Here is a 25,121-nt window from a genome sequence, read left to right as displayed (position 1 = left end):
GGCCACCAGGATGCTCACTTTTTGCTCTTCTGTGAGGGGATACACCTGGAAGAGGCTATCCAGCTTTTCTCTAAAGTCATGCAGGGTATGTGACTCCCCTGAGTACTGGGGTAGCCAGGCCGCTCCCGGGATATAGGGCATGGTGAAAGGCATGACTGCAGCAGCGGTGGCGCTGGCGGGGGTTGAGGCAGTGAAGCTCTCCTCCGTATCAGACATCTTCCTCCCCCCTAGTGGACCGTGGCCTACCTTGCGATGATCCTCTTCCGTAGGCCGCGGCTCCGCAGTGGATCGTCAGGGTTGAGGACCTTCCGTCGCGCTCCTGTGACGTCGGCGTCTGCTGGGCTCCTTCCAGGACCTTACGCAACGTCCGGACGTGAGGCGGGGCTTCAGTTCTCGCGCGCTTTCGGAGTCCACGCCCCTCTTCTTCCCGCGCGGCGTCTTCAAGATGGCGTCCAACGGCGGGAAAACTCCACGGATGGCGGGAAGAAGGCAGAAGATGGCGCCGGATGGCGGGAAAACTCCACGGATGGCGGGAAGATGGCGGGAAACCTCCACGGATGGCGGGAATCTTCACCACTGGTAAGTTTGAACAGTCTTTTTCAGGCACGCAGTACCCGGTGGTTGCGGGCACGAGATCCTGCCGACTACGCCAAAGTTGACGCACCCCTGGGCCTGTGTCGCACAGCGTTGCGCATGCAGGAGCTTACTCGGAGCCGGATCTGTTGAGGGTTGTAGTCTCGTGGCGGTGACCCGGTCCGTGCCCAGGGAGTCAGACTAAGTGGCGTTGTATTAGCGGTAGATGTTGGACGACTACGCCACCCGTTGAATGCAGCGAAGGAGCTGCCGCTGCAGGGCAGACCGCTGAGGCCGGTGGTAGGATTGTGCAGCGTGATAGTATCACCCCCAACGGGAGGGGTATGGCCTCAGGGCAGCCGACGTGGATGATGGGGGTAGCAGGAATCACTCAGAGACGATGCGGTGTAGTTCAGGGTCTTTACTGGTGATAAAGATAGACCCTCCCGGAGTACTGGCTAGCGATCGGGGCCTGGTCAGTCCTTGAGCAGATGGGATCTCCCCTGGCCAGGCGGAGTTGTAGGCCTCCCAAACTGACTGTACTCTTCTGGCTACCTTGCTAGAGGCGGGTATAAGTAGCCCACGTCCCTGAGTGTACCGTGTGGTGCTCACCCGTATGGCCGGTGACTCGGGGCCTTCTAGTGGCGTCCGCTCCACGACGGCGGTGCTGGTCCCACGCGTGTGACCGTGCCTTCGGGTTTCTTGGCCAGAGGACCTGAAATCCCCTGCCGGGCGGTTTCTGCTACTGGGTAAAGATTAGTCCCCACAGCCTCAGACTCCGGGTCCGGTGATAGCTTCTCAGTCAGGGCGAGCTCTGCAGCTGCCAGCCCCTGACTCCTTATAGCACTGCTCCCACAGAGCTCCTGATGTTCTTTTCCTATATCTGCTTCTCGTCTCTGTCTCTTCTTCTTCTCTACCCTAACCCTGCCTCAGCCCTAGGTTTATATAGGGGAAGTTCTTCCCCTCCCAGGACTGGGCAGGAGGTGTGGCATGCATAGGATCCCTGACCAAGAGACCTCCCACCTGCTCTCAGACATAACATTGCTGTTACTGTGGAAACCAGACCCCTGGGGTGCCACAATTGTATGTTAGAAAAGCGTATATCTGCACAGAGATTGAAGAAGAGACTGGGAGTTCTGTGGAAACTGTTTGGGTAAGAATACAAGGAGAGAACAATGGAAAGGACACCAATGTAGGCATTTACTACAGGCCACCTGGGCAAACTGAAGATATGGATGAACTCTTTACGTATCAAATGACCTAGTTCTCCAAACAATATGACATAGTGGTCATGGGAGATTTCAACTATCCAGACATTTGTTGGGAATCTCTCTCAAGTAAAGCTAACAGGTCAAGCAAATTCTTATCCTCTCTTGCTGACAACTTTATCTTCCAAAAAGGTAGGGGAGAAAACAAGGGGATCTGCTACTTTGGATCTAATCCTTATAAACAGGGAGGAAATGGTTGAGGATGTAAAAGTGGCTGGAACCCTAGAAGGCAGCGATCATGCTATTATAGAATTTTGGATAACTAGAGGAGGAAGACATGTGAAGACTCAAACTTTAAGGTTAGATTTCAGAAACGCAGATTTTAAGCGACTCAGAAAGAGAATAGGAGGGATCCAATGTCTGGATGTCCTTAAGGACAAAAATGTCCAGGAAGGATGGGAAATTTTTAAAAATGGGATTCTCAAAACACAATCGTTAACAATCCCAAAAAGTAGGAAGAATGGGAAGCATTTAAGGAAACCAGGATGGATGAACACAGAACTTAAAAACATGCTAAAAAGAAAGAAAGAAATGTTTATCAAATGGAAAGAGGGAGGCATATCTAAAGAAGATTATAATGCAGTCTGCAGATCCTGCAGGGCACGTATCAGGTTAGCTAAAGCTGACAATGAATTAAGGCTTGCAAGAGATGTCAAAAGCAATAAAAAAGGATTTTAGGAGTATGTCAAAAGTAAAAGAAAAGTCAAAGATGCTATAGGATTTTTACAGGATGAAAATGGTGAAATGGTAAGAAAGGATGTTGAGAAGGCAGAACTTTTTAATTCCTATTTTGCATCTGTTTTCTCTCAGAAAGAAAATGTAACATCAACTGATCTTCACTGTCCTATTAAAGGAATAGAAGAATCCAAGTTATCTGTAAACAGAGAGATTGTGAGGGAATATTTAGCTAACATAAATGAGTTCAAGTCTCCAGGTCCAGATGAATTACACCCCAGGGTACTGAAGGAGATCGTAGAAGAAATTTTAGAACCACTCTCCATAATCTTTGAAAATTCTTGGAGAACAGGAGAAGTCCCAGACGACTGGAGAAGAGCAAATGTTGTTCCTATCTTCAAAAAGGGGAAGAAGGTGGACCCAGGGAACTATAGGCCGGTGAGTCTGACTTCTATACCAGGAAAGATCTTTGAACAAATTATTAAACAACATCTATGTAAGTAGCTGGATAAGAATAAAGTGATTAACCAGAGTCAGCATGGGTTTGTAATTAACAAGTCATGTCAGACTAACTTAATTTCCTTCTATGACAGAATCACTGACTGGGTGGATCAGGGAAATGCTGTAGATATAGTATATCTTGACTTCAGCAAAGCATTTGACAAAGTATCTCACACCATCTTTATTGAAAAAATTACCAAGTATGGAATGGACAAGGCAACTGCAAGGTGAATTCATAACTGGCTTAGTGATCGGACTCAAAGAGTGGTCGTTAATGGCTTCACATCCAGTTGGATGAATATCTCAAGTGGGGTACCACAGGGCTCTGTCCTGGGACCTGTATTGTTCAACATCTTTATCAATGATTTAGATGAAGGAATTGAGGGTAAACTGATTAAATTTGCTGATGACACAAAGCTAGGAGGGATAGCTAATACTAGAGAAGAGAGAGAGAGGATTCAAACAGACCTAAATAAACTGGAGCAGTGGGCAGTAACTAACAGAATGTTTTTTTAACAGGGAAAAATGCAAAGGACTACATCTGGGCAATAAAAATGAAAAAAGCATATACAAAATGGGAGGAATAGAGCTAAGCCACAGTACATGTGAAAAAGACTTAGGTATACTAATAGATCATAGACTGAACATGAGTCAACAGTGTGATGCAGCAGCAAAAAAGGGAAATACAATTCTGGGATGTATTAACAGAAGCATACAGTCTAGATCACGTGAAGTCATTATCGGACTTTACTCCTCTTTGGTCAGACCTCATCTGGAATACTGCCAGTTTTGGGCACCACATTTTAAAAAAGACATCGACAAACTGGAGCAAGTTCAGAGAAGAGCGACCAGAATGGTGACCGGTCTGCAAACCATGTCCTATGAGGAACGGTTACAGGATTTGGGAATGTTTAGCTTGCAAAAAAGAAGACTGAGAGGAGACTTAATAGCTGTCTACAAATATCTCAAGGGCTGTCACATTGTAGAAGGATCATCTTTATTCTCATTTGCATAGGAAAGACTAGAAGAAATGGGATGAAACTGAATGGGAGGAGACACAGATTAGATATTAGAAAAAACTTTTTGACAGTTAGGGTGATCAATGATTGAAACAGGCTGCCACGAGAGGTGGTGAGTTCCACTTCAATGGACATCTTAAAACAGAGGCTGGACAGATATCTGTCTGAGATGATTTAGTGAATCCTGCTTTGAGCAGGGGGTTGGACTAGATGACCCAGGAGGTCCCCTCCAACTCTACCATTCTATGATTCTATGAACTCGCCTCTCAAGCCTTGGAGGTTTTATTATAGCCAGCAGCCAGCATTCTCTCTGAACGTGTCTTCAGCGCTGCTGGTAGTGTCTTGACGGCTAAGCGCACCTAGCTGTCCCCTGAAAGTCTAGACCGCTTAACTTTCATCAAGACGAACAAGTCATGGATCTCCAAGGACTTTTGCACTCCAATTGCAGACTGTATAGAGTAGGCGATGTTGTCGTTTTGAGTGAGCTGCATTGATCTCTTGAAATTGCAGTCTGTGATATGACTTTTGTGCCTGCTCTTGCTGCTGCTGGTTTTAGGCCCTAATTTTGGGAAATGTGGAGAATTCTGATTGTGTCTCCATCCATTGGGTTGGCTGTAGTGGGACAGGTTTGGGTCTGCATTAAACTACTTGTAGTCTGATGACATTGATGTCACTTCGGTGGTGTTAGGCCCTCATTTAGAGCAATGTGAACACTCCTGGTTAGCTCTCCATATCCTGAGTTGGCTGTACTAGAAGAGGTGTGGGTCTTATTTACACTATTTCTACTGTAGTGAAATTGATTAGACATTCCTAGTATCTGCCACTAATTTTTTGAAATGTGGAGAATCCTGATTGGGTCTCCATCTATTGGGTTGGCTGTAGTGGAACTGGTTTAGGCCTCCTTTGCAATACTTATACTCTAGTGAAATTGATGCCACTTCGATGGTGTTAGGCCCTCATTTAGGGCAATGTGAACACTCCTGGTTAGGTTGTACTGGAAGAGGTGTGGGTCTTATTTACACTATTTTTACTGTAGTAAAATTGATTAGACATTGCTAGTGTCTGCCACAAATTTTTTGAAATGTGGGGAATCCTGATTAGGTCTCCATCTATTGGGTTGGCTGTAGTGGAACCTTCCTGTTCTGCAGTCTAAGTTGTGTAAGGTTGCATACCAGTCCTTGCTGCACTCCTGATGCAGACCCTGCCTGCTGCACTCCTGATGCAGACCCTGCCTGCTGCATCACCTAGTCTGTCCTACTGGGTCCAGCTGCTGCGCATCCACTGGTCTGTCCAGGAGTGGCACCTGGCGTTCACCGGGAGCCAAGTCTAACCTCACCATCAGAGGCTATAGTGAACAGTCCGGTGATCGCTTAGTCATGCCTTTCCAGGCTCTTCAGGGTCCGTGGCACAGTGGTTCCACAAACCATGTCCGTGACAGTGCGCCCTCGCAGGCAGGGTCCTCTCTCCTGTTGTACCAGTCGGTGATCCCTTTTGACATGTAAAGCGCAACTGAATAAATGTCGCTGTCACAGTAATAATAATTATAGTACTTGTTCTCTGGGTCAATTGATGGCACTTCCCTGGTGTCTACACCTAATTTGATGTTTTGGCAGCTTTTGGTCCTGTTTTTAGGTGTTGTCTATGCATTTTTTTGGTCGTCCCCCCATTGACTCCTATGGGATTTGGAAATGTTCGACGAACATTCGGTGAATAAATTCGGCGACTATCAATTTGTTTGGCGAACTTTTCCGAACAAAACATTGAAATGTTCGCTCATGCCTAGTAATAGTAAGGAACACCACCACTCATCATGAAGTTGATGAGATGGGCTCGACACATCCTATCCCAACCCTTTCCGTCCTACAAAAATGGAACATTTTTGCGCAAACTTACATTGCTACTTTCCAAAGCTTTTTACCCCAGTTTTCTTGAGTAAAAGCTTTGATAAATCAAGGCCTATGTAATTATATACTGTAAACCTGTCTTTTCATGCCCCTTACATTTTAACATTGTTTATTTCTCATCCATACTTGAAAATGTCTTTTTTTGTAATCTAAAAAATATGTTATCAATGCATGTAATCACATATCTATCCTATATATGGGTTTTATTTTTCTGCAGGAAATCTAAATGTGAGTGACATGCTTTTTAGTTCAGCAAGACATCAGGTTCATATTCAAGGAACACAATGCTTAAAGGTGTCGTCCACTTAAAAAAAAAAACAAAAACAAAACTAATTCTGTTATAAAAATTAAAAATATACTTTCATTTTACTGATCTTCAGCTGTCACTGTGATTTCCCATTAAGGCCACGGCCCCACTATCAGTATTTGGTTAGTATTTTTTTCTCAGGAGAGGGAGCCAAAACCAGGTGAGGAACAATCAGAGAAAAGAAACAAGTCACCAATTCTGCATTTATCACCCACTCCTGGTTTTGGCTCCCACTCCTGAGAAAAAATACTGACCGAATACTGACCAAATACTGATAGTGGGGCCGTGGCCTAAGTCCTGTGCTCAACACTTGAGATGTTTCCTGTGTCAGGACAATGTGTGTGTACATGCGTGTGGACTTAAGAGTCTGACTCACAGGCTCATTTCAATAGCAAAACCAGCCCCCTTTTCTTTCATGGCCGACACATAGATAGAGAAGGGGTTAGCTTCGCTATTGAAATAAATAAAAATTGAAAATAAAAATATTAGAGCTTCTTTAAAAGTTAATATTTTTTAAATGGGCAATCTCTTTAATTACCTGCTTGATATGCAAAATATGTTCACATTTCTATCTACAGTACATTCCATAAAAATATTTCTATACCCCACAAGTAATAACACCTTCTATTGTGATCGCCTTCACAGAACATCAAGAACAAAGTAAAGCTGCAATGAAAGAATAACACGAGCACCTGCAATGAAAACCTCATTGTCACCAGAGTTCAGATACGTTGCATGTATCAGTCTTTGAACTATGGACAGTGTACAAATATGAGATTTTTATTCAGTTCCCTTATTTCTTAGAGCAAAAACAGCTATTGCAAGTTATGAAATATAAAATCTTTACACGGATGTCAACTATGAAGTATATAATGACTTTATCTTACAGCTTGTACTACCATTATATGATATTATCGTATTATTGTAGCTACTTGTATCATTTGGTACATGTTCTATGAAGTTACTTATAGAGGATTTCTAGTGAAAAATGAAATAATAGTTAGGCTATGTGCCCACGATGCAGAAATGCTCCGGATTTTTCCTGAGCGTTTCTGCATCTCCCTGGCAGAAAAAACGCATGCGGATTGTACATGCGTTTTCCTGCCAGGGACATGCGGATGTGAAGCGTTCTTCACTTGCATTTCCGCATGCGGGTTGTCAAGCGCTTTCCAAGCGATTTTAGCATCACTTGGAAAGTGCTTGACAACTTGGTCACACTATATAAATCCATGCAAACGGCATGGATTTATATAGTGTGACCTTAAAGAATGTTAAAAAATAAAAAAATAAATCTATACTTACCTTCCGATGGCCCCCGCAGTCTTGCTTCACCGTCCTGGCTGCCGGCAGATCGTGTTACACTGAAGGACCTGCCGACGTCAGCGTCGCGTGACCCGTCACATGACTCTGACGTCAGCGCAGGTCCTTCAGTCCATTGCGAACTGGCGGCATGCGAGGAGGACGAGCGCACCGCGGGCCGCCAGCAGGTAAGTATATATTTATTTTTTATTTTATTCTTTTTTTTACAGTTTTCTATGGTACCCAGGTCCAGAGGAGAGTCTCCTGTCCTCTAGACCCGGGTACCATAAGCACATTGGAACGCATGGAATGCGCATCTACATATACAGTGATGCGTAATCCATGCGATCTAATGCAAGTCAATGGCGGCGAAAACGCAGCACTTCCGCAAAATAATTGGTAGTGCTGCGTTTTTTTCCGCGATGATAATCCGCAGCGGAAATTTCCACATGTGCACAGCACATGTGGATTATCATTGGGAGACATGGCAGGCCTTCTACCATGCGTTTAAGCATTTCTGCAGCGTTTTTACCGCTGCGGAAATGCTTAAAAAAGGCATTGCGGGCACACAGCCTTAAATTGGTACTAGATGTTAGATATGGGCAGCCTTATTGGTTGGCCCTTTCAATTAACATAAAATGTACCTGTTGCTATATAGCCACCTGGTGCTCGATTTTTTACGTTTTGCGCCACTGGCCTGACAATTCCGAGGCACCTCTTCTGTTATCTAAGACTTTCTAGGTTAATATATTAAGTCCCATGGACCCAAATCAAAGAAATTTTGCCATCATTTTGGCCTAAATTGCTTTGAAAAGTCACAAAATTTTTGAGAAACCTGTAGTTACGCAAAAAATGTTATGACTTTTTTATGCCAGTTTTGCGAAGCTGGGGCGTAGCAGGGGCATGATGCCACAGCTGGTCTAATTCATGATGAAGTGTGGCATTCCTTATGCTAGAAATCATACTCCAGACAGTGACTAGAGTAAGATTTCTGTCATGGCGCACAACACTCTTCAGACACTCCAGATTCATTAAGAGGTACGAGCCTCTCAATGAATCAGGACTCAGGAGCGTCTGACTCCTACATGCACCCTTCATCAAGACTGGCGAGAAAATCCTGATTTATTTGGGCCTGAATGTTTTTCAAGATTTTAAATGTATAGTTTGTGTGCAAGATATTACATTTTATATTTCTTTGTTCTTCTCTTTTTTTACATTTATTTTGCAAATAAATATTTTTTGAATCAAAAGGAAAATGTTTTAAATTGTTTATTTTTTACTTATTTTTAGAATAGACATTTTAAACAATATTTCTTAAAGTAATAGAATTGTGATATTTTAGTTGTGCACAAAATGAGTATGAATGGTGTCATATTTTATGTTAAAGAGGGGAAATGATGTAATTGGAATCACTGAAACTTGGTGGGACGATACACATGATTGGAATAAAAGGCTAAAAGGATACAACTTATTTGCAAGAAACAGACTTGATAAACGAGGAGGAGGTGTTGCATTGTATGTTAGAAAAGCGTATATCTGCACAGAGATTGAAGCTTCAGAGACTGGGAGTTCTGTGGAAACTGTTTGGGTAAGAATACAAGGAGAGAACAACGGAAAGGACACCATTGTAGGCATTTACTACAGGCCACCTGGGCAAGCTGAAGATATGGATGAACTCTTTATGTATCAAATGACCTAGTTCTCCAAAAAATATGACGTAGTGGTCATGGGAGATTTCAACTATCCAGACATTTGTTGGGAATCTCTCTCAAGTAAAACTAACAGGTCAAGCAAATTCTTATCCTCTCTTGCGGACAACTTTATCTTCCAAAAAGGTAGGGGAGAAAACAAGGGGATCTGCTACTTTGGATCTAATTCTTATAAACAGGGAGGAAATGGTTGAGGAGGTAAAAGTGGCTGGGACCCTAGGAGGCAGCGACCATGCTATTATAGAATTTTGGATAACTAGAGGCGGAAGACATGTGAAGACTCAAACTTCAAGGTTAGATTTTAGAAAGGCAGATTTTAAGAGACTCAGAAAGAGAATAGGAGGGATCCAATGGCTGGATGTCCTTAAGGACAAAAATGTCCAGGAAGGATGGGAAGTTTTTAAAAATGAGATTCTCAAAGCACAATCGTTAACAATCCCGAAAAGTAGAAAGAATGGGAAGCATTTAAGGAAACCAGGATGGATGAACACAGAACTTAAAAACATGCTAAAAAGAAAGAAAGAAATGTTTATTAAATGGAAAGAGGGAGGCATATCTAAAAAAGATTATAATGCAGTCTGCAGATCCTGCAGGGCACGTATCAGGTTAGCTAAAGCTGACAATGAATTAAGGCTTGCAAGAGATGTCAAAAGCAATAGAAAAGGATTTTGGGGGTATGTCAAAAGTAAAAGAAAAGTCAAAGATGCTATAGGATTTTTACAGGATGAAAATGGAGAAATGGTAAGAGAGGATGTTGAGAAGGCCGAACTTTTTAATTCCTATTTTGCATCTGTTTTCTCTCAGAAAGAAAATGTAACATCAACTGATCTTCACTGTCCTTTTAAAGGAATAGAGGAATCCAAGTTATCTGTAAACAGAAAGATTGTGAGGGAATATTTAGCTAACATAAATGAGTTCAAGTCTCCAGGTCCAGATGAATTACACCCCAGAGTACTGAAGGAGATCGTAGAAGAAATTTTAGAACCACTCTCCATAATCTTTGAAAATTCTTGGAGAACAGGAGAAGTCCCAGAAGACTGGAGAAGAGCATGTTGTTCCTATCTTCAAAAAGGGGAAGAAGGTGGACCCAGGGAACTATAGGCCGGTGAGTCTGACTTCTATACCAGGAAAGATCTTTGAACAAATTATTAAACAACATGTATGTAAGTACATGGATAAGAATGAAGTGATTAACCAGAGTCAGCATGGGTTTGTAACTAACAAGTCATGTCAGACTAACTTAATTTCCTTCTATGACAGAATCACTGACTGGGTGGATCAGGGAAATGCTGTAGATATAGTATATCTTGACTTCAGCAAAGCATTTGACAAAGTATCTCACACCATCCTTATTGAAAAAATGACCAAGTATGCAATGGACCAGGCAACTGTTAGGTGGATTCATAACTGGCTTAGTGATCGGACTCAAAGGGTGGTTGTAAATGGCTTCACATCCAGCTGGATGAATGTCTCAAGTGGGGTACCACAGGGCTCCGTCCTGGGACCTGTATTGTTCAACATCTTTATCAATGATTTAGATGAAGGAATTGAGGGTAAACTGATTAAATTTGCTGATGACACAAAGCTAGGAGGGATAGTTAATACTAGAGAAGAGAGAGAGAGAGGATTCAAAAAGACCTAAATAAACTGGAGCAGTGGGCAGCAACCAACAGAATGGTTTTTAACAGGGAAAAATGCAAAGTACTACATCTGGGCAATAAAAATGAAAAAAGCATATACAGAATGGGAGGAATAGAGCTAAGCAACAGTACATGTGAAAAAGACTTAGGTATACTAATAGATCATAGACTGAACATGAGTCAACAGTGTGATGCAGCAGCAAAAAAGGCAAATACAATTCTGGGATGTATTAACAGAAGCATACAGTCTAGATCACGTGAAGTCATTATCGGTCTTTACTCCTCTTTGGTCAGACCTCATCTGGAATACTGTGTACAGTTTTGGGCACCACATTTTAAAAAAGACATAGACAAACTGGAGCAAGTTCAGAGAAGAGCGACCAGAATGGTGACTGGTCTGCAAACCATGTCCTATGAGGAACGGTTGCAGGATTTGGGAATGTTTAGCTTGCAAAAAAGAAGACTGAGGAGACTTAATAGCTGTCTACAAATATGTCAAGGGCTGTCACATTGTAGAAGGATCATCTTTATTCTCATTTGCACAAGGAAAGACTAGAAGCAATGGGATGAAACTAAATGGGAGGAGACACAGATTAGATATTAGAAAAAACTTTTTGACAGTTAGGGTGATTAATGAGTGGAACAGGCTGCCACAAGAGGTGGCGAGTTCCCCTTCAATGGACGTCTTCAAACAGAGGCTGGACAGACATCTGTCTGAGATGATCTAGTGAATCCTGCTTTGAGCAGGGGGTTGGACAAGACGACCCAGGAGGTCCCTTCCAACTCTACCATTCTATGATTCTATGAAATCGGCAAACATTCTTCAAACATATCATAGGCATATGTGTAATCCAGCTATAAACTGGGTAAACAAACTTAGATCCCACCACTCTAATCTTTACATTCATCTCTCTTTGATAATACAACTCTATGGGCCTGATTCATCAAGGCTTTAAAAAGTTGTAAAATTTTAGCGCAACTCAAAGCTGCGCTAAAATTTTGCAGCTTTTCCCATTCTATGACATTTTTGCCCAGCCTCAACAAAGTGGGCGGATATAGGGTGGGGCGGGGGAAAATTCATGACGATAGGCGGCGTTTGCCATGCTACTCAGTCATGAACAGGTGTATGCGTCTTCATGAATCAAGAGCGTCTGACTCCACTATGCCTCCTCATAAAGAATGGCTTGAAAAACACTGGTTTTGATGAATCTGGCCATTTTTGTTTTTTGTCATGCCATTACCTGCTCCACTATTGAACATTATCAGTTCCTTCTGGCCTTGGTAGATCTGCAAAAATGTTTTCAGTATAAAGATAAATTTCGTCAGTAAGTGATCCTGATGTCCCAATCTTAGCACCCATTCCCATGTCTTATATTTGCGGACATTAGTTACTGAATAAACAGTATGGTATGATTGAAATAAGCAAGATGCACCACTAACCAAACAACACCATGAAGACCAAGGAGATCTCCAAACAAGTCAGGGACAAAGTTGTTGAGAAGTACAAGTCAGAGTTGGGTTATAATAAAATGTCCCTATCTCTGATAATTCCCCGGAGCACCATTAAATCCATTATCATCAAATGCAAAGAATATGGTACCACAACAAACCTACCAAGAGTGGGTCGCTCACCAAAACTCTCGGCTCGAGCAAGGAGGACATTAATCAGAGAAGAAGCACAGAGACCAAAAGGTAGCCTTGAAGGAGCTCCAGAGTTCCCAAGCAGAAACTGGAGTATCTGTCCATACGACCACAATAAGCCGTACTCTCCATAGAGGTGACCTTTCTGGAAGAGTGGGCTGAAAAAAGCCTTTACTTACACACAAAAATTGTAAGGCTCGTTTTGAGTTTGCCAAAAGACATGTGAGAGATGCCCCAAATGTATGGAGGAAGGTGCTGGGGTCAGATGAGACCAAAATTGAACTTTTTGTCCACCAAGGTAAACGCTGTGTCTGGTGCCAAACCCCAAATGTATGGAGGAAGGTGCTGTGGTCAAATGAGACCAAAATTGAACTTTTTGTCCACCAAGGTAAATGCTGTGTCTGGTGCCAAACCAACACAGCTCATCACCCCAAGAACACCATCCTTACAGTGAAACATGGTGGCAGCAGCATCATGCTGTGGGGATGTTTTTCGTCAGCAGGGACAGGGAAAATGGTCCTAGTTGAGGGGAATATGAATGGTACGAAATACGGGGATATTCTTGTGCAAAATCTGTTTCAGTCTGTCACTGATTTGAGACTGGGACAGAGGTTCACCTTCCAACAAGATACTGACCCAAAGCATACTGCTAAAACACTAGACTGGTTTAAGAGGAAACATGTAAATGTTTTGAAGTGGCCTAGTCAAAGCCCAGACCTTAATCCAATTGAGAATCTGTGGTGAGACTTGAAGATTGCTGTTTACCAGAGTAAACTATTTAACTTGAAGGAGCTGGAGCAGTTTTTCCTTGAAAAATGGGCAAAAATCCCAGTGGCAAAATGTGGAAAGCTCAGAGACTTATCCAAAGTGACTTGCAGCTGTAATTGCCGGAAAAGGAGGTTCTACAAAGTACTGACTTTAGGGGGTGAATAGTTGTGCACAGTGAAGTTTATAGTTATTTTGTCCTATTTGTTGTTTGCTTCACAATAAAAAGAAAACCAAATGTTCACAGTTGTAGGCATGTTCTTTACCTGAACTGAGGCCAACCCTAAAAAAAAAAATTCCAGGTTGTAAGGTAACAAAATACAATACAAAAAATGTCAAGAGGGGTGAATACTTTCACAAGCCACTGCATCTATACAACTATACTGGAAGGAGAATTGGACATTTTTTGCACTCCTATTACTTATACTGACCTGGCTTGATCATGGCCAAGCATCAGCTCAAAGCAATAAGCGCAAAGTCAGGCCAGGAAAAATGTGCCCTAATTAATTCCAAGGGAAACTAGACTTGATATAATTTTTTACTATAATTTATGAGAATCATTTTTCTTCTATTGAGATTTTTGTATCCAACTTTGTGGCTATCTATATTCATAGCTCCCAACCATCCTGGTTTCAGCGGGACTGTCACGCTTTGAGGGCTCAGTCCCGCGTCCCGTCACGGCTCAGCTGTTCTCCCGGCAGTGGAGGGTGGTGGGGCTGGTTGCGGTGGTGGAACAGCGGGCACAGGTAGTAGCCGGCTGCTGCAGCTACCACTTGTGCCCACTGCTAAAGAAAATTAATATTCACTCCTCTCCACGCCCATGGGAGTGGAGAGGAGTGAATATTCATTTTCCTTAATAGCACACACTGTCAATCGCAGCCGCCGGCTTCCTGCTGCAGCTCCGCTATCCTGTGTGCCTGCTATTAGAGCGAATGAATATTCACTCTTCTCCACTCCCATGGGCGTGGAGAAGAGTGAATAAACATTCTCTTTAGTAGCAGGCACAGAGGATCGCGGAGCAGCAGCAGGAGCTTGGCCGCTGCTGTGTGCGCTATTAAGGAGAACTATTCACTCCTCTCCACGCCCATAGTCCCGGCATGGAGAGGAGTGAATATCCCCGCAGGTCACCTCGGCATCTGAGGGCACATGGCAGTGATGTCATGTGCTGCTCAGATGCTGACATGAGCTGCTGGCAGACAGGATGCAGTGCTGGAGCCAAGCAGAGGGGAGGAAGGTGAGTAGAATTGTTTATTTTTTTCATGTATGCAGCGATGGGGCATGTATATCAGGACTGGGGATGAGGGGGCCATGCCTACCAGGATTGGGTCTGAGGGGGCCATGCATACCAGGATTGAGTGTGAGGGGACCATGCATAAGAGGATTGGGTCTGAGGGGACCATGCATACCAGGATGATGTCTGAGGAGGCCATGCATAAAAGGGATCGGGTCTGAGGGGGCCATGCATACCAGGATTGGGGATGAGGAGGCCATGCATACCAGGAATGGGTATGAGGGCCGTCTGCTGAATGCCCCTCATTACCAGCGCCCCTCTGACAACTCCTCCTGCCAGGGGAAAAATAAATGGTAAATGGGCGTGGATTTGGGTGTGACCAGGGGCGTGGCCAAAATTTGCCGCAGTACGCTAAGCGCGCTGCATGATCTGTCCCTCTTTTCTTCAAAAGTTGGAAGGTATGTATATTAAATGTTCTAAGTACATATTTCAATTGTATATTGTACATATTGTATTATATATTTGTTTACTGTTAGTATTCTTCAATACAAAGCTATTAGGCAAATGAGAAATAAATAAATAATTTTGAAAAAAGTACTATCCTTAAAGAAGCGCTCCCGCTTTTATTTTTTCAAGTAAATACGCTTGTCCTGCAATTTTAATCGTAAAACTATATCAGCTTTTTTACGATCACATTATCTTTTTCAAAAGCATTTCAGTCACAGTGGCCAGCACCATCTTGCTACCATCTTCTCCTGCTTTCTCTGGACTGGATATGGCTGATTCAATGTAAAAATGTGCACACATAGGCAATCTCGGACTACAAGTCCCATGATTCATCTCAGCTGGTGATGCTTCTAAATGCGTTGTTACACCCACTGACAATGCTGAAGGCATGCCTTGACATTCCTCACTTGGATGACGTTCCATCCAGTCCTCAGCATTGTAATTCTGTGATCTCTAAGAGTATGTGTTCATCCAACTGCCCTCCGCCAACATACCTAATTTTCTTTCTACTAAACTACAATTTGCTTCCATTCTAATATATTATATGTGATATTCAGAAAAACATGTACATAAATGAATATAAATATCCCCTTCCCTCTTCCATATATTGATAGCAATATGCACATAAAATAAAGACCGTCATGACCAAAAGTGATGGCGCGCTTGAAATTGTTCCAGAAAATGATTGCACTTACACATGATTTATTATACATGTTTATTTCCTTTGTGTATACTGGAAGTACACGAAAAACAGGGAAAAAAGACAAATTGAACATCATTTCACACAAAACCCCCAAAATGGGACGGACAAAATTGTTGCCACCTATCCAAAAATTTGGGCAACTTTGTGTCAAGCATGTGATACTTGTTCAAACTCACCTGTGTTCCAATACACATAAAAGGAAATAAACGTGTACAACAAAATGTGTACCGTAATTGTAATAATTTTCTGGGAGAAATAATTCATTTTCTGGAGCAATTTCAATGGTGGCAACACTTTCGGCCATGACTGTGTGTATGTGTGCGTGTGTGTATATATACACACACACACACACACACACACACACACACACACAGCTCTGGCAAAAATTTCAGTTTCTCTGATTTTTCTCTTTATAGGTATATTTTTTGAGTAAAATGTACATTGTAGTTTTAGTCTATAAACTACTGACAACATGTCTCCGAAATTCAAAGCTAAAAATGTTGTATTTATTTGCAGCAAATGATAAAGCGCCAAAATACTAAAAAAGAAACAGTGCTTTCAAACCTCAAATTACTCATGTTTTAACTGAGGAACAGTTCAGAAATCAATATTTGGTGGACTAACCATGATTTTTAATCACATCTTTCATGTGTCTTGGCATTCTTTCCACCAGTCTTTCCATGCTTTCCAATAGAAAACTGTTCAGTGGTCTCTTTATGTTTTTGAGCAGTGTATATACAGCTCTGGCAAAAATTAAGGGAACACTTAAACAACAGAATATAACTCCAAGTAAATCAAATTTCTGTGAAATCAAATTGTCCACTTAGGAAGCAACACTGATTGACAATCAATTTCACATGCTGTTGTGCAAATGGAATAGACAATAGATGGAAATTATTGGCAATTATCAAGACACCCTCAATAAAGGAGTGGTTCTGCAGGTGGGGACCACAGACCACATCTCAGTACCAATGCTTTCTGGCTGATGTTTTGGTCACTTTTGAATGTTGGTTGTGCTTTCACACTCGTGGTAGTATGAGACGGACTCTACAACCCACAGAAGTTGCTCAGGTAGTGCAGCTCATCCGGGATGGCACATCAATGCGAGCTGTTGCAAGAAGGTTTGCTGTGTGTCAGCATAGTGTCCAGAGGCTGGAGGCGCTACCAGTAGACAGGCCAATACACCAGGAGACGTGGAGGGGGCCATAGAAGGGCAACAACCCAACAGCAGGACCGCTACCTCCTGCTTTGTGCAAGGAGGAACAGGAGGAGCACTGCCAGAGCCCTGCAAAATGATCTCCAGCAGGCCACAAATGTGCATGTGTCTGCACAAACGGTTAGAAACCGACTCCATGAGGGTGGTATGAGGGCCCGACGTCCACAGATGGGGGTTGTGCTCACAGCCCAACACCATGCAGGACGCTTGGCAATTGCCACAGAACAACAGGATTGGCAAAGTCGCCACTGGCGCCCTGTGCTCTTTACAGATGAAAGCAGGTTCACACTGAGCACATGTGACAGACGTGACAGAGTCTGGAGATGCCGTATAGAGCGATCTGCTGCCTGCAATATCCTTCAGCATGACTGGTTTGGCAGTGGGTCAGTAATGGTGTGGGGTGGCATAGCCCTCCAAAGGTAGCCTGACTGCCATTAGGTACCGAGGTGAGATCCTCAGACCCCTTGTGAGACCAAATGCTGGTGCGGTTGGCCCTGGGTTCCTCCTAATGCAGGACAATGCCAGACCTCATGTTGCTGGAGTGTTTCAGCAGTTCCTGCAAGATGAAGGCTCCTCTTAGGAGCACCAATCCTAGGCTGCAGATCACTGTTTCCGGCAATCATATTGCCGGAAACAGTGAGAAATGCTGTGATTGGCTGTTCAAATCTGAACAGCCAATCACAGCGATCGCTGGTGCAGGGGGGGGGGGGGGCGGCGACACCCCCCCGGGATAACGGCGCCATCTACCCAGAGGTAAGATGGCGCCGGAAATTTAATGCGATCACCGCGGTGAGTCGCGGTGCCGCATTAAAGATATGACGTACTAATACGGGTCAGGCTCTTAAGTCCCAGGGCACAGACGCATATTAGTACGTCATGGGCTTTAAAGGGGTTAAAAAAAAGAGTACCCATCTTTTTTTAAGTTTTATGTACTACCTTACTTGTTCTGCAAATCCAGGTTTTCAGATCACCACTGACCACTCAATAGGCCACTGTGAAACAGAGATTTTAGGCAAAAGCAATTAGAATCTGCTTGAGCGGTGAATAGGCTGAAAAGAAAGTCTATGAGCCTGTATACAGGATGAAGTGTGGGCTCATAGATTTTCCATTGAGACTGTGCACTGCTCTATGCAAATTCTGAGGCAGAAGCTGCATGTTTCAAAGCAGCTTTTTGAGTGATCTCAGGAACTGGACAACTACTGATCTGCAGAACATGTCAGGTAGAACCTAATAAATCATAGGATAGGTATTTTTTGGTGTACTTTGTTACTATGCAGATGATCTTATATTACTGCCATATACTGTATGATAGGAACCAGTATAATGAAAAAGATGGATTTTGGTAAGACCTTACCTGTAAAATCCTTTTCAGCGAAGGAAGAGAGACACAGATCCATTACTAGTGGGTAGGCGGAGCCCCACAGGATAGTTCACCTCAGATTAGAAAAAGTGACGACCGGCCCCTCCAGCTTAGGCTCCTCTTACTCCCATGTTCTTCAGTCCGCACACAAGCTAAGGAAGAGCAGACAACACCAGCGGAACAACACAACCCCTTCCGAAAATTCAGAAATGCGAGAGAACAGGTTATGCATATAACAGAAAAAACACAGTCCCAGGCACTACTCACTGGACCTGACAACTGCGATGAGCTGGCAATGCTGGAACAGAGCCCTAGCGCGCCGACCCCCGCCCAGATGACCGCCAGAGAGGAGTCGCGCCGCATCTGGAAAACAATAATCACTTCTGCCATGGGAGGGTGCTGTGTCTCCCTTCCTTCCTTCGCTGAAAAGGATTTTACAGGTAAGGTCTTACCAAAATCAGTCTTTGAGCAGCAGAAGGGAAGGAAGGGAGACACAGATCCATTACTAGTGGGACGTCCCAAAGCAGTCCAGAACTCAAGGGTGGGAAACAGTGGCAGAATCGCCAATACCCCAACAACTTAGGCACGCAACAAGCGCCAAAACTAGATAAAGAGATAACCTAAACCACCGCCGCCTGCAGGACCCTGCGTCCCAAGGCCGCATCGGCGGAAGCACTCAAGTCCACTTTATAAAATTTAGTAATAGTGTGAACGGAGCGCCAGGTAGGCGCCCGGCAGAGCTGCGCTGCCGAGGCCCCCTGCTGAAAAGCCCACGACGAACCAACAGCTCTCGTGGAATGAGCTCGAACCTTAACCGGACAAGGCTCGCCCTTGAGCCGGTACGCTTCCAGGATAGCCGAACGTATCCACCGAGCTATAGTGTCCTTGGAGGCCCGCTGACCACGCCGACGACCAGCAGGAATCACAAAAAGAGAGTCCGACTTCCGAAACCCTTGCGTGACTGAAAGATAGAACTTCAAAGCCCACACCAAATCCAAAGAGTGCAAGGCTCGCTCCTTTGGACTTTTCGGATTCGGACAGAGGGAGGGCAACACGATGTCCTGATTGACGTGGAAACGCGACACCACTTTAGGCAGAAAATCGCCACAGGTACGAAGCACCACGCGATCCGAGTGGAACTCCAGAAAAGGGGGCGAGCAAGACAGCGCCGCCAACTCAGAAACCCTTCTCAAAGAGGTGACCGCCACCAGGAAGGCCACCTTCCAAGAAAGTAAGTAAAGCGTAGCTGAATCCATAGGCTCAAACGGCCCATGCTGAAGAGCCTCCAAGACTAGATTGAGCCGCCAAGGAGCCACAAACGCCCTCCGAGGCGGAAACTGACGTGCAACCCCGCGAAAAAACGAGCGCACATCCCTGCGCGAGGCAATAGCCTTCCGAAAAAGCACGGATAGTGCAGATACCTGACCTCGCAAGGAACCAACCGCCAGACCCTTGGCCAAACCACATTGCAGAAAAGCCAATAAGTTGGGAATGGAAAAAACCCTCGGGTTCCTTGACGATCCAGAACACCATGAATAGAAGGCCTCCCAAGTTCTGTGATAAATCCTAGTCGTAGCTGGACCTCTGGCCACCTGCAAGGTGGCAATGACCTCGGCCGAAAACCCACGACGGGTCAAGATCTCGGTCTCAAGTGCCACGCCGTCAAACGAAGTGACTTCAGGTCCGGATGACGAATGGGCCCTTGGGTTAACAGGTCCGGGCGAAGAGGCAGTGGAAACGGAGGCGCCGCCAGAAGAGACACCAGCGTTGAACACCACGCCCTCCGCGGCCAATCCGGCGCCACCAAAATTGCCGGAATTCGTTCGCGTTTGATCTGCCGGATGACCAGAGGAAGCAAGGATACCGGCGGAAACACGTAGATCAGCTCGAACTGGTGCGACGGGGCCACTAGAGCATCTACCGCCACAGCCTCCGGGTCCCTGTACCTGGACATGAATGTCGGAATTCTGGCGTTCAGCCTGGATGCCATCAAGTCCACCTGGGGAGTCCCCCAACGGGAGCACAGCAGTGTAAAAACTTCCGGATGAAGACTCCATTCTCGGGGATCCACCTGCTCGCGACTGAGGAAGTCCGCCGTGATATTCAGCACTCCTGGGATGTGAATCGCGGAGATGGCTGGGACCCTGGACTCGGCCCATACCAGGATCCGAGAGACCTCCATCATGAGTCTGGAACTCCTCGTCCCGCCCTGATGGTTGATATACGCGACCGCTGTCGCATTGTCCGTTTGAATCCGGACCGGCAGGGGACCGTCCAATGTCGGAGGCAGAGAAATATCGCTCTCAACTCCAGGATGTTGATCGGCAGAGACGACTCCTCTGACGACCAGATCCCCTGAACCCAGAGATCGTTCCAAACCCCCCCCCCCAGCCAGTCAGGCTGGCATCGGTGGTAATGACCGACCACCGTGGGAGGAGGAAGGATTTCCCCAGGGATAAAGCCTCCGGACGTAACCAAGAGACTCTCACACCCTGCGGGAGATACAGACACAGCGATCTAGCGAAGCCGGCGATCGGTCCCAATGGGTCAGAATAAGATTTTGGAGACCCCGGGAATGAAATTGTGCAAACGGTACTGCTTCCATTGCTGCCACCATCAGACCCAGAAGGCGCATACACTTCCGAAGGGACATCGCCATCGCCGACCTCATATCCTGGACATGGTGACGAAGGTTCGCTTGTTTGTCCGGAGGCAGGGACACCACTGCTCGAACCGTGTCGAAATGCATCCCCAAGAACAGGATTGACTGCGACGGCTCCAAAGACTACTTCTTCCAATTGACCAGCCACCCGAAGTCCTCCAGGTGCTGAAGGGAGAGATCGCGAGCCGTCACCGCCTCCTCCGCTGTGGATGACACAATTAACAGGTCAAACTGGTAATGGGCCTGACCTATGGCGAAATGCAGGAAGCGCTGGTGAGCCTTGCCAATAGGGACATGCAAATAGGCGTCGCGGATGTCGATCGACACCAAGAAATCGTACTGCGACAGGGCCGCCACGACAGAGCGAAGAGACTCCATACGGAATTTCCGGGTCCGGACATGAACATTCAATTCTTTGAGGTCCAGAACAGGGCGAAACTTGTCCTCCTTTTTGGGGACCACAAAAAGGTTGGAGTAAAACCCCCTTCCCCGGTCCTCCGGCGGAACCGGAACCACCACCCCCTGCTGCAGAAGAGAGTCGACCTCCCACAGCAGTGCGGCAGCCAGCTTGGGCTCGGACGGGATGCGTGACTGAGGAAATCTGTCCGGGGGTCGAGAATGAAACTCTATGAAATAGCCTGCAGACATAACCCGCGTTACCCAGGAGTCCGATACGCTGGACGCCCAAATCGACCAGGATTGAAGCAGACGACCTCCCACCCGAGAGCCCTCGAGGGGATTCCTGGTGTCAGTCCGCCTTAGCGGGCTTTTTGTCAACCTCCCGTTTGTCCTGACGGAAATGTTGTTTCCAGGGTGTACGGGATTTCTGGGTGGTCTTCTTTCCGGAAGACGAGGGACGACCGGATCTCCAAGAGGGCTGACCGAACCGTCCCCTGGGCCGAAAGGACCGACGCCCACTACCGGCACTTGACTTGCCAGACGTAGAAGCCGCTGCTTTCCGCTGCGGCAAAGCCGAATCCTTGGCCTTGGCAATCAGCTCCGTGAGGTCCGAACCAAAAAGCTGACCGCCCTTGTACGCCAGACTTAGCAAACCTCGTTTGGATACCGCGTCTCCAGTCCACTGTTTAAGCCACAGTGCTCTCTTGACTGAGACGGCCGAGGATTGAGCCCTGGACAGAACCGAAGTAGTATCCATCCCTGCCATATCGGGCTGCCTCTTCCAACAGCTGGAAGAGCCTTTCCACCTCAGACAGCGGAGTCCCATCTTGCCACGCCGTCCGCAGCTGATCCAACCACCGCAGAGAAGCCTCACTAGCCCACATGGCCCCCAAGGCCGCTCGGAATCCATGACCCCGCGGCCTCGTAGATGGACTTCGCTTCTAACTCCGTCCTTCTATCCAGCGGGTCCTGTAGACTCGCCTTCCCTTTAACAGGAAACAAAGAGGATTTGCTCAGCTGAGACAATGGCACGTCCACTTCAGGAGAGGGGACCCAATTAGCGATCATCTCCGTGGAGCAGGGATACAGGACATCAAAAAAACGCATCCCCTGGAAGCGTTTATCCGGACACAGGCGTTCTTTCTCCACCGCCTCGTTAAGTTCATCGTGCGCCGGCAGCGTCGAACGAGCCCACGCGACTCCAGATACAGCCGGGCCGACTTGCCAGGGCGCTCGTCACCTCTTCAGACAGCTGTAACGCTTCCCGCATAGCCCCAATAAAAGCGTCCACGCGGCCCGAAAGCGAAGCAGAGCGACCCTGCCGATCCTCTTCATCAGAATCGGAGATCTCACCAGCAGAGTCTGTCCGAGATTCCGAAGCCTCTGACGCACTGCGCGGAGGAGACAGCGCCACCACAGGCCTGTGGCGCTTCTTGCCTCGTGACGTCGGTTGGGACTTACCAATGACCCAGGAGGTCAGACAGACTGTCAATGGAGCGAGTGAGCACTTCCACTTTAACATCACTGAGACCCCCGACCAGTGTCGAACCCGACGCCGTCGAAGACCCCGGCGTATCAGATACGCGTGACCGATACTGAAGCGGACCGGGAGAGAGGTCCGCGCCCCCTGGTCCCTGATCCGACATGCCCTCACACAGTTGCGAGCATCGTGGATAAGGCGGTAACAACCCCTTACAATGGGTACGGGAACCGAGGATGTGTGATTCTGCTACCACAGCCTGTTCCTACACACAAACCCCCCAAACACTGAAGGGTTAAAGCTCCTCCTTAAAGGGAGAAGAGCTACCCCAGCTGCCTGCAGAGCAAAAGTTAACCTAACAGACTAGGGTCCAGAAAGGGTTAACTGCCCTGGAGAGGCCAGACCCCTCAGAAGGGGTTAATGCTGCTGACCACGCAATACGCCTTTGCCTTAGAAGGATAGCGGTGTGCCAGTCCCTCAGTGGAGAAGTAGCAGCGCTGTATATAGCACACTCTGTCTGCCATAAGAGGCCAGCAGTAAGGTGCTCTGCGCTGCAATAGTGTGAGAAAGTAATCTTCTGCCTTAAGAGACAGAAGTGACTCACCAGCTGGCCGGGGTGACTGCTCTTCCTTACACAGTGCTCGGTGTCTGGTGTAGAGAGCGGGGAGCAGGAGGTAGCACAAGGTAATGGCCGGAGGAAGAAGAGGGGGCTGGGACAGCTCCAGTGCACGCTTTCCTGGCACTTCCTGTCTGAGCTATGATGACAGGCAGCAGAGAGGCGCGAAGCCACGCCCCCCGCCGCCACCAACGGAGCCCGCGCTCCTCCGTCCCTGCTCCCCTGCCGATAACACAAACGCCTGCAGCGAAGATATCCTCCTGCAGGGACAAAACAAGCAGTCACCACTTGAAAATAGTAACAGCGGCTGCCACAGCAGCCGCTGAAGCACTCAGACCACAGAGAGCACTTACCCAGCTGAGCGCCACAGGGACCCCCAGGGATATGTGGCGCCGTGGCCCTTTGCTCCCCCCCACGGCGGAGCGCGCAGGGACCCCACAGAAGCAGTGTGCGTCTCCGCCAGGGAGCGCCCTGTATCCCCCGGGGCCGGCAGGCTTCTGCGGGGACCTCCTTAGGGGGTACACAGATCTGCCAGGGGAGGGTCGGAGGTCCCAGCAGCGCTGAGACCCCCTGAGACCTCTAGACCACGGGGGGGTCCAGGTCTCCAGAGTAAAATAAAAAATTCTTCTGAGGAGCTGCAAAGGCAGTGACTATCCTCTGCGACCTCAAATTTTAGACTGAAGAACATGGGAGTAGGAGGAGCCTAAGCTGGAGGGGCCGGTCGTCACTTTCTAATCTGAGGTGAATTATCCTGTGGGGCTCCGCCTACCCACTAGTAATGGATCTGTGTCTCCCTTCCTTCCCTTCTGCTGCTGAAAGGTATAAATTACCCTTTTTCCTGTGTTTATGATACATGTTTAAAATAACAATTTTCATTACATAAACAGGTATTCTTATTGGATGGGTGTACAATACAGAAGGTGTAGATCACCAACTATAAGAATAGAAGAGACAATCTGTATAAAGTAATGTGATTTAATCATAAACCATAAGTAATGGCATGCAGATCACAAATATTAAGAGAGACTTTAAACATTGTTAGGTCAGATCCCATACTGAATGACCAAATACATGTTTTGTGTACTTGCTTCCTTTACACTTTAATGATGAGCGCTGTAAGAGTCCTTGCTGGGAGCAAGTGTTTGGAGCGGGCTCAAGAGATGAACCTGCACCATTAATCTGTTAAATGCCACTGTCAAGTTCTAACATGGGCATTTACAGAGAGCAGCAGTGTTGCGCTGTTCCACGCACCCATTAACCTCCCCCACAATGCGAACATGGGGCATTGATAAATGCAATGGCAGTCGGGGGTCTGCAGAAGAGCCTGCCATGACGATGCTACTCTGAAGACCAGCCTGTGGTTGGGCTTCATAGGAGAATATGATTTGTCCTATATACTGCAACACAATTATATTTCAGTATCCAGTATAGGCGATCAGATGATCATAGGTTCAAGTTCCCCAAGGGAACGTGATATATATAAAAAATATTATATATATATATATATATATATATATATATATATATATTCCCCCTCTGTCACCACATTTAAAATAAAATTACAAAAATTTAAAAAAATCAAATATATTTTTTACCACCTCATCAGTAAAAGTCCAACCTATTAAGATATAAAATTAACCCATTTG

At 46.1% G+C, this 25,121-nt stretch overlaps 1 protein-coding gene across 2 annotated transcripts in view; it reads left to right on the top strand.

Annotated features, from left to right (window-relative positions):
- LOC141152817 (alveolar macrophage chemotactic factor-like) overlaps window positions 1-8,802 on the top strand; it is a 78,143-nt gene extending 69,341 nt beyond the window's left edge. Inside the window, exon 4 of one of the 2 annotated variants that reach the window (XM_073637474.1) lies at window positions 6,893-8,802. In XM_073637474.1, coding sequence (XP_073493575.1) covers window positions 6,893-6,911 — 19 coding nt within the window. In that variant the 3' untranslated portion in view covers window positions 6,912-8,802. Of the gene's footprint in view, window positions 1-2,651; window positions 2,966-6,892 lie in introns of those variants that run through there. The other variant, XM_073637481.1, reaches the window with a different exon arrangement.
- The last annotated feature ends 16,319 nt before the right edge of the window (window positions 8,803-25,121 follow it).

Source organism: Phyllobates terribilis, unplaced genomic scaffold, assembly GCF_046119375.1.
Source record: "Phyllobates terribilis strain yellow unplaced genomic scaffold, ASM4611937v1 Scaffold_1__5_contigs__length_1240528914, whole genome shotgun sequence".
In the NCBI taxonomy this organism is placed as follows: domain Eukaryota; kingdom Metazoa; phylum Chordata; class Amphibia; order Anura; family Dendrobatidae; genus Phyllobates; species Phyllobates terribilis.
The sequence above is the reverse complement of the archived record's forward strand: the minus strand, read 5'-3'. Positions and strand labels throughout refer to the sequence as shown.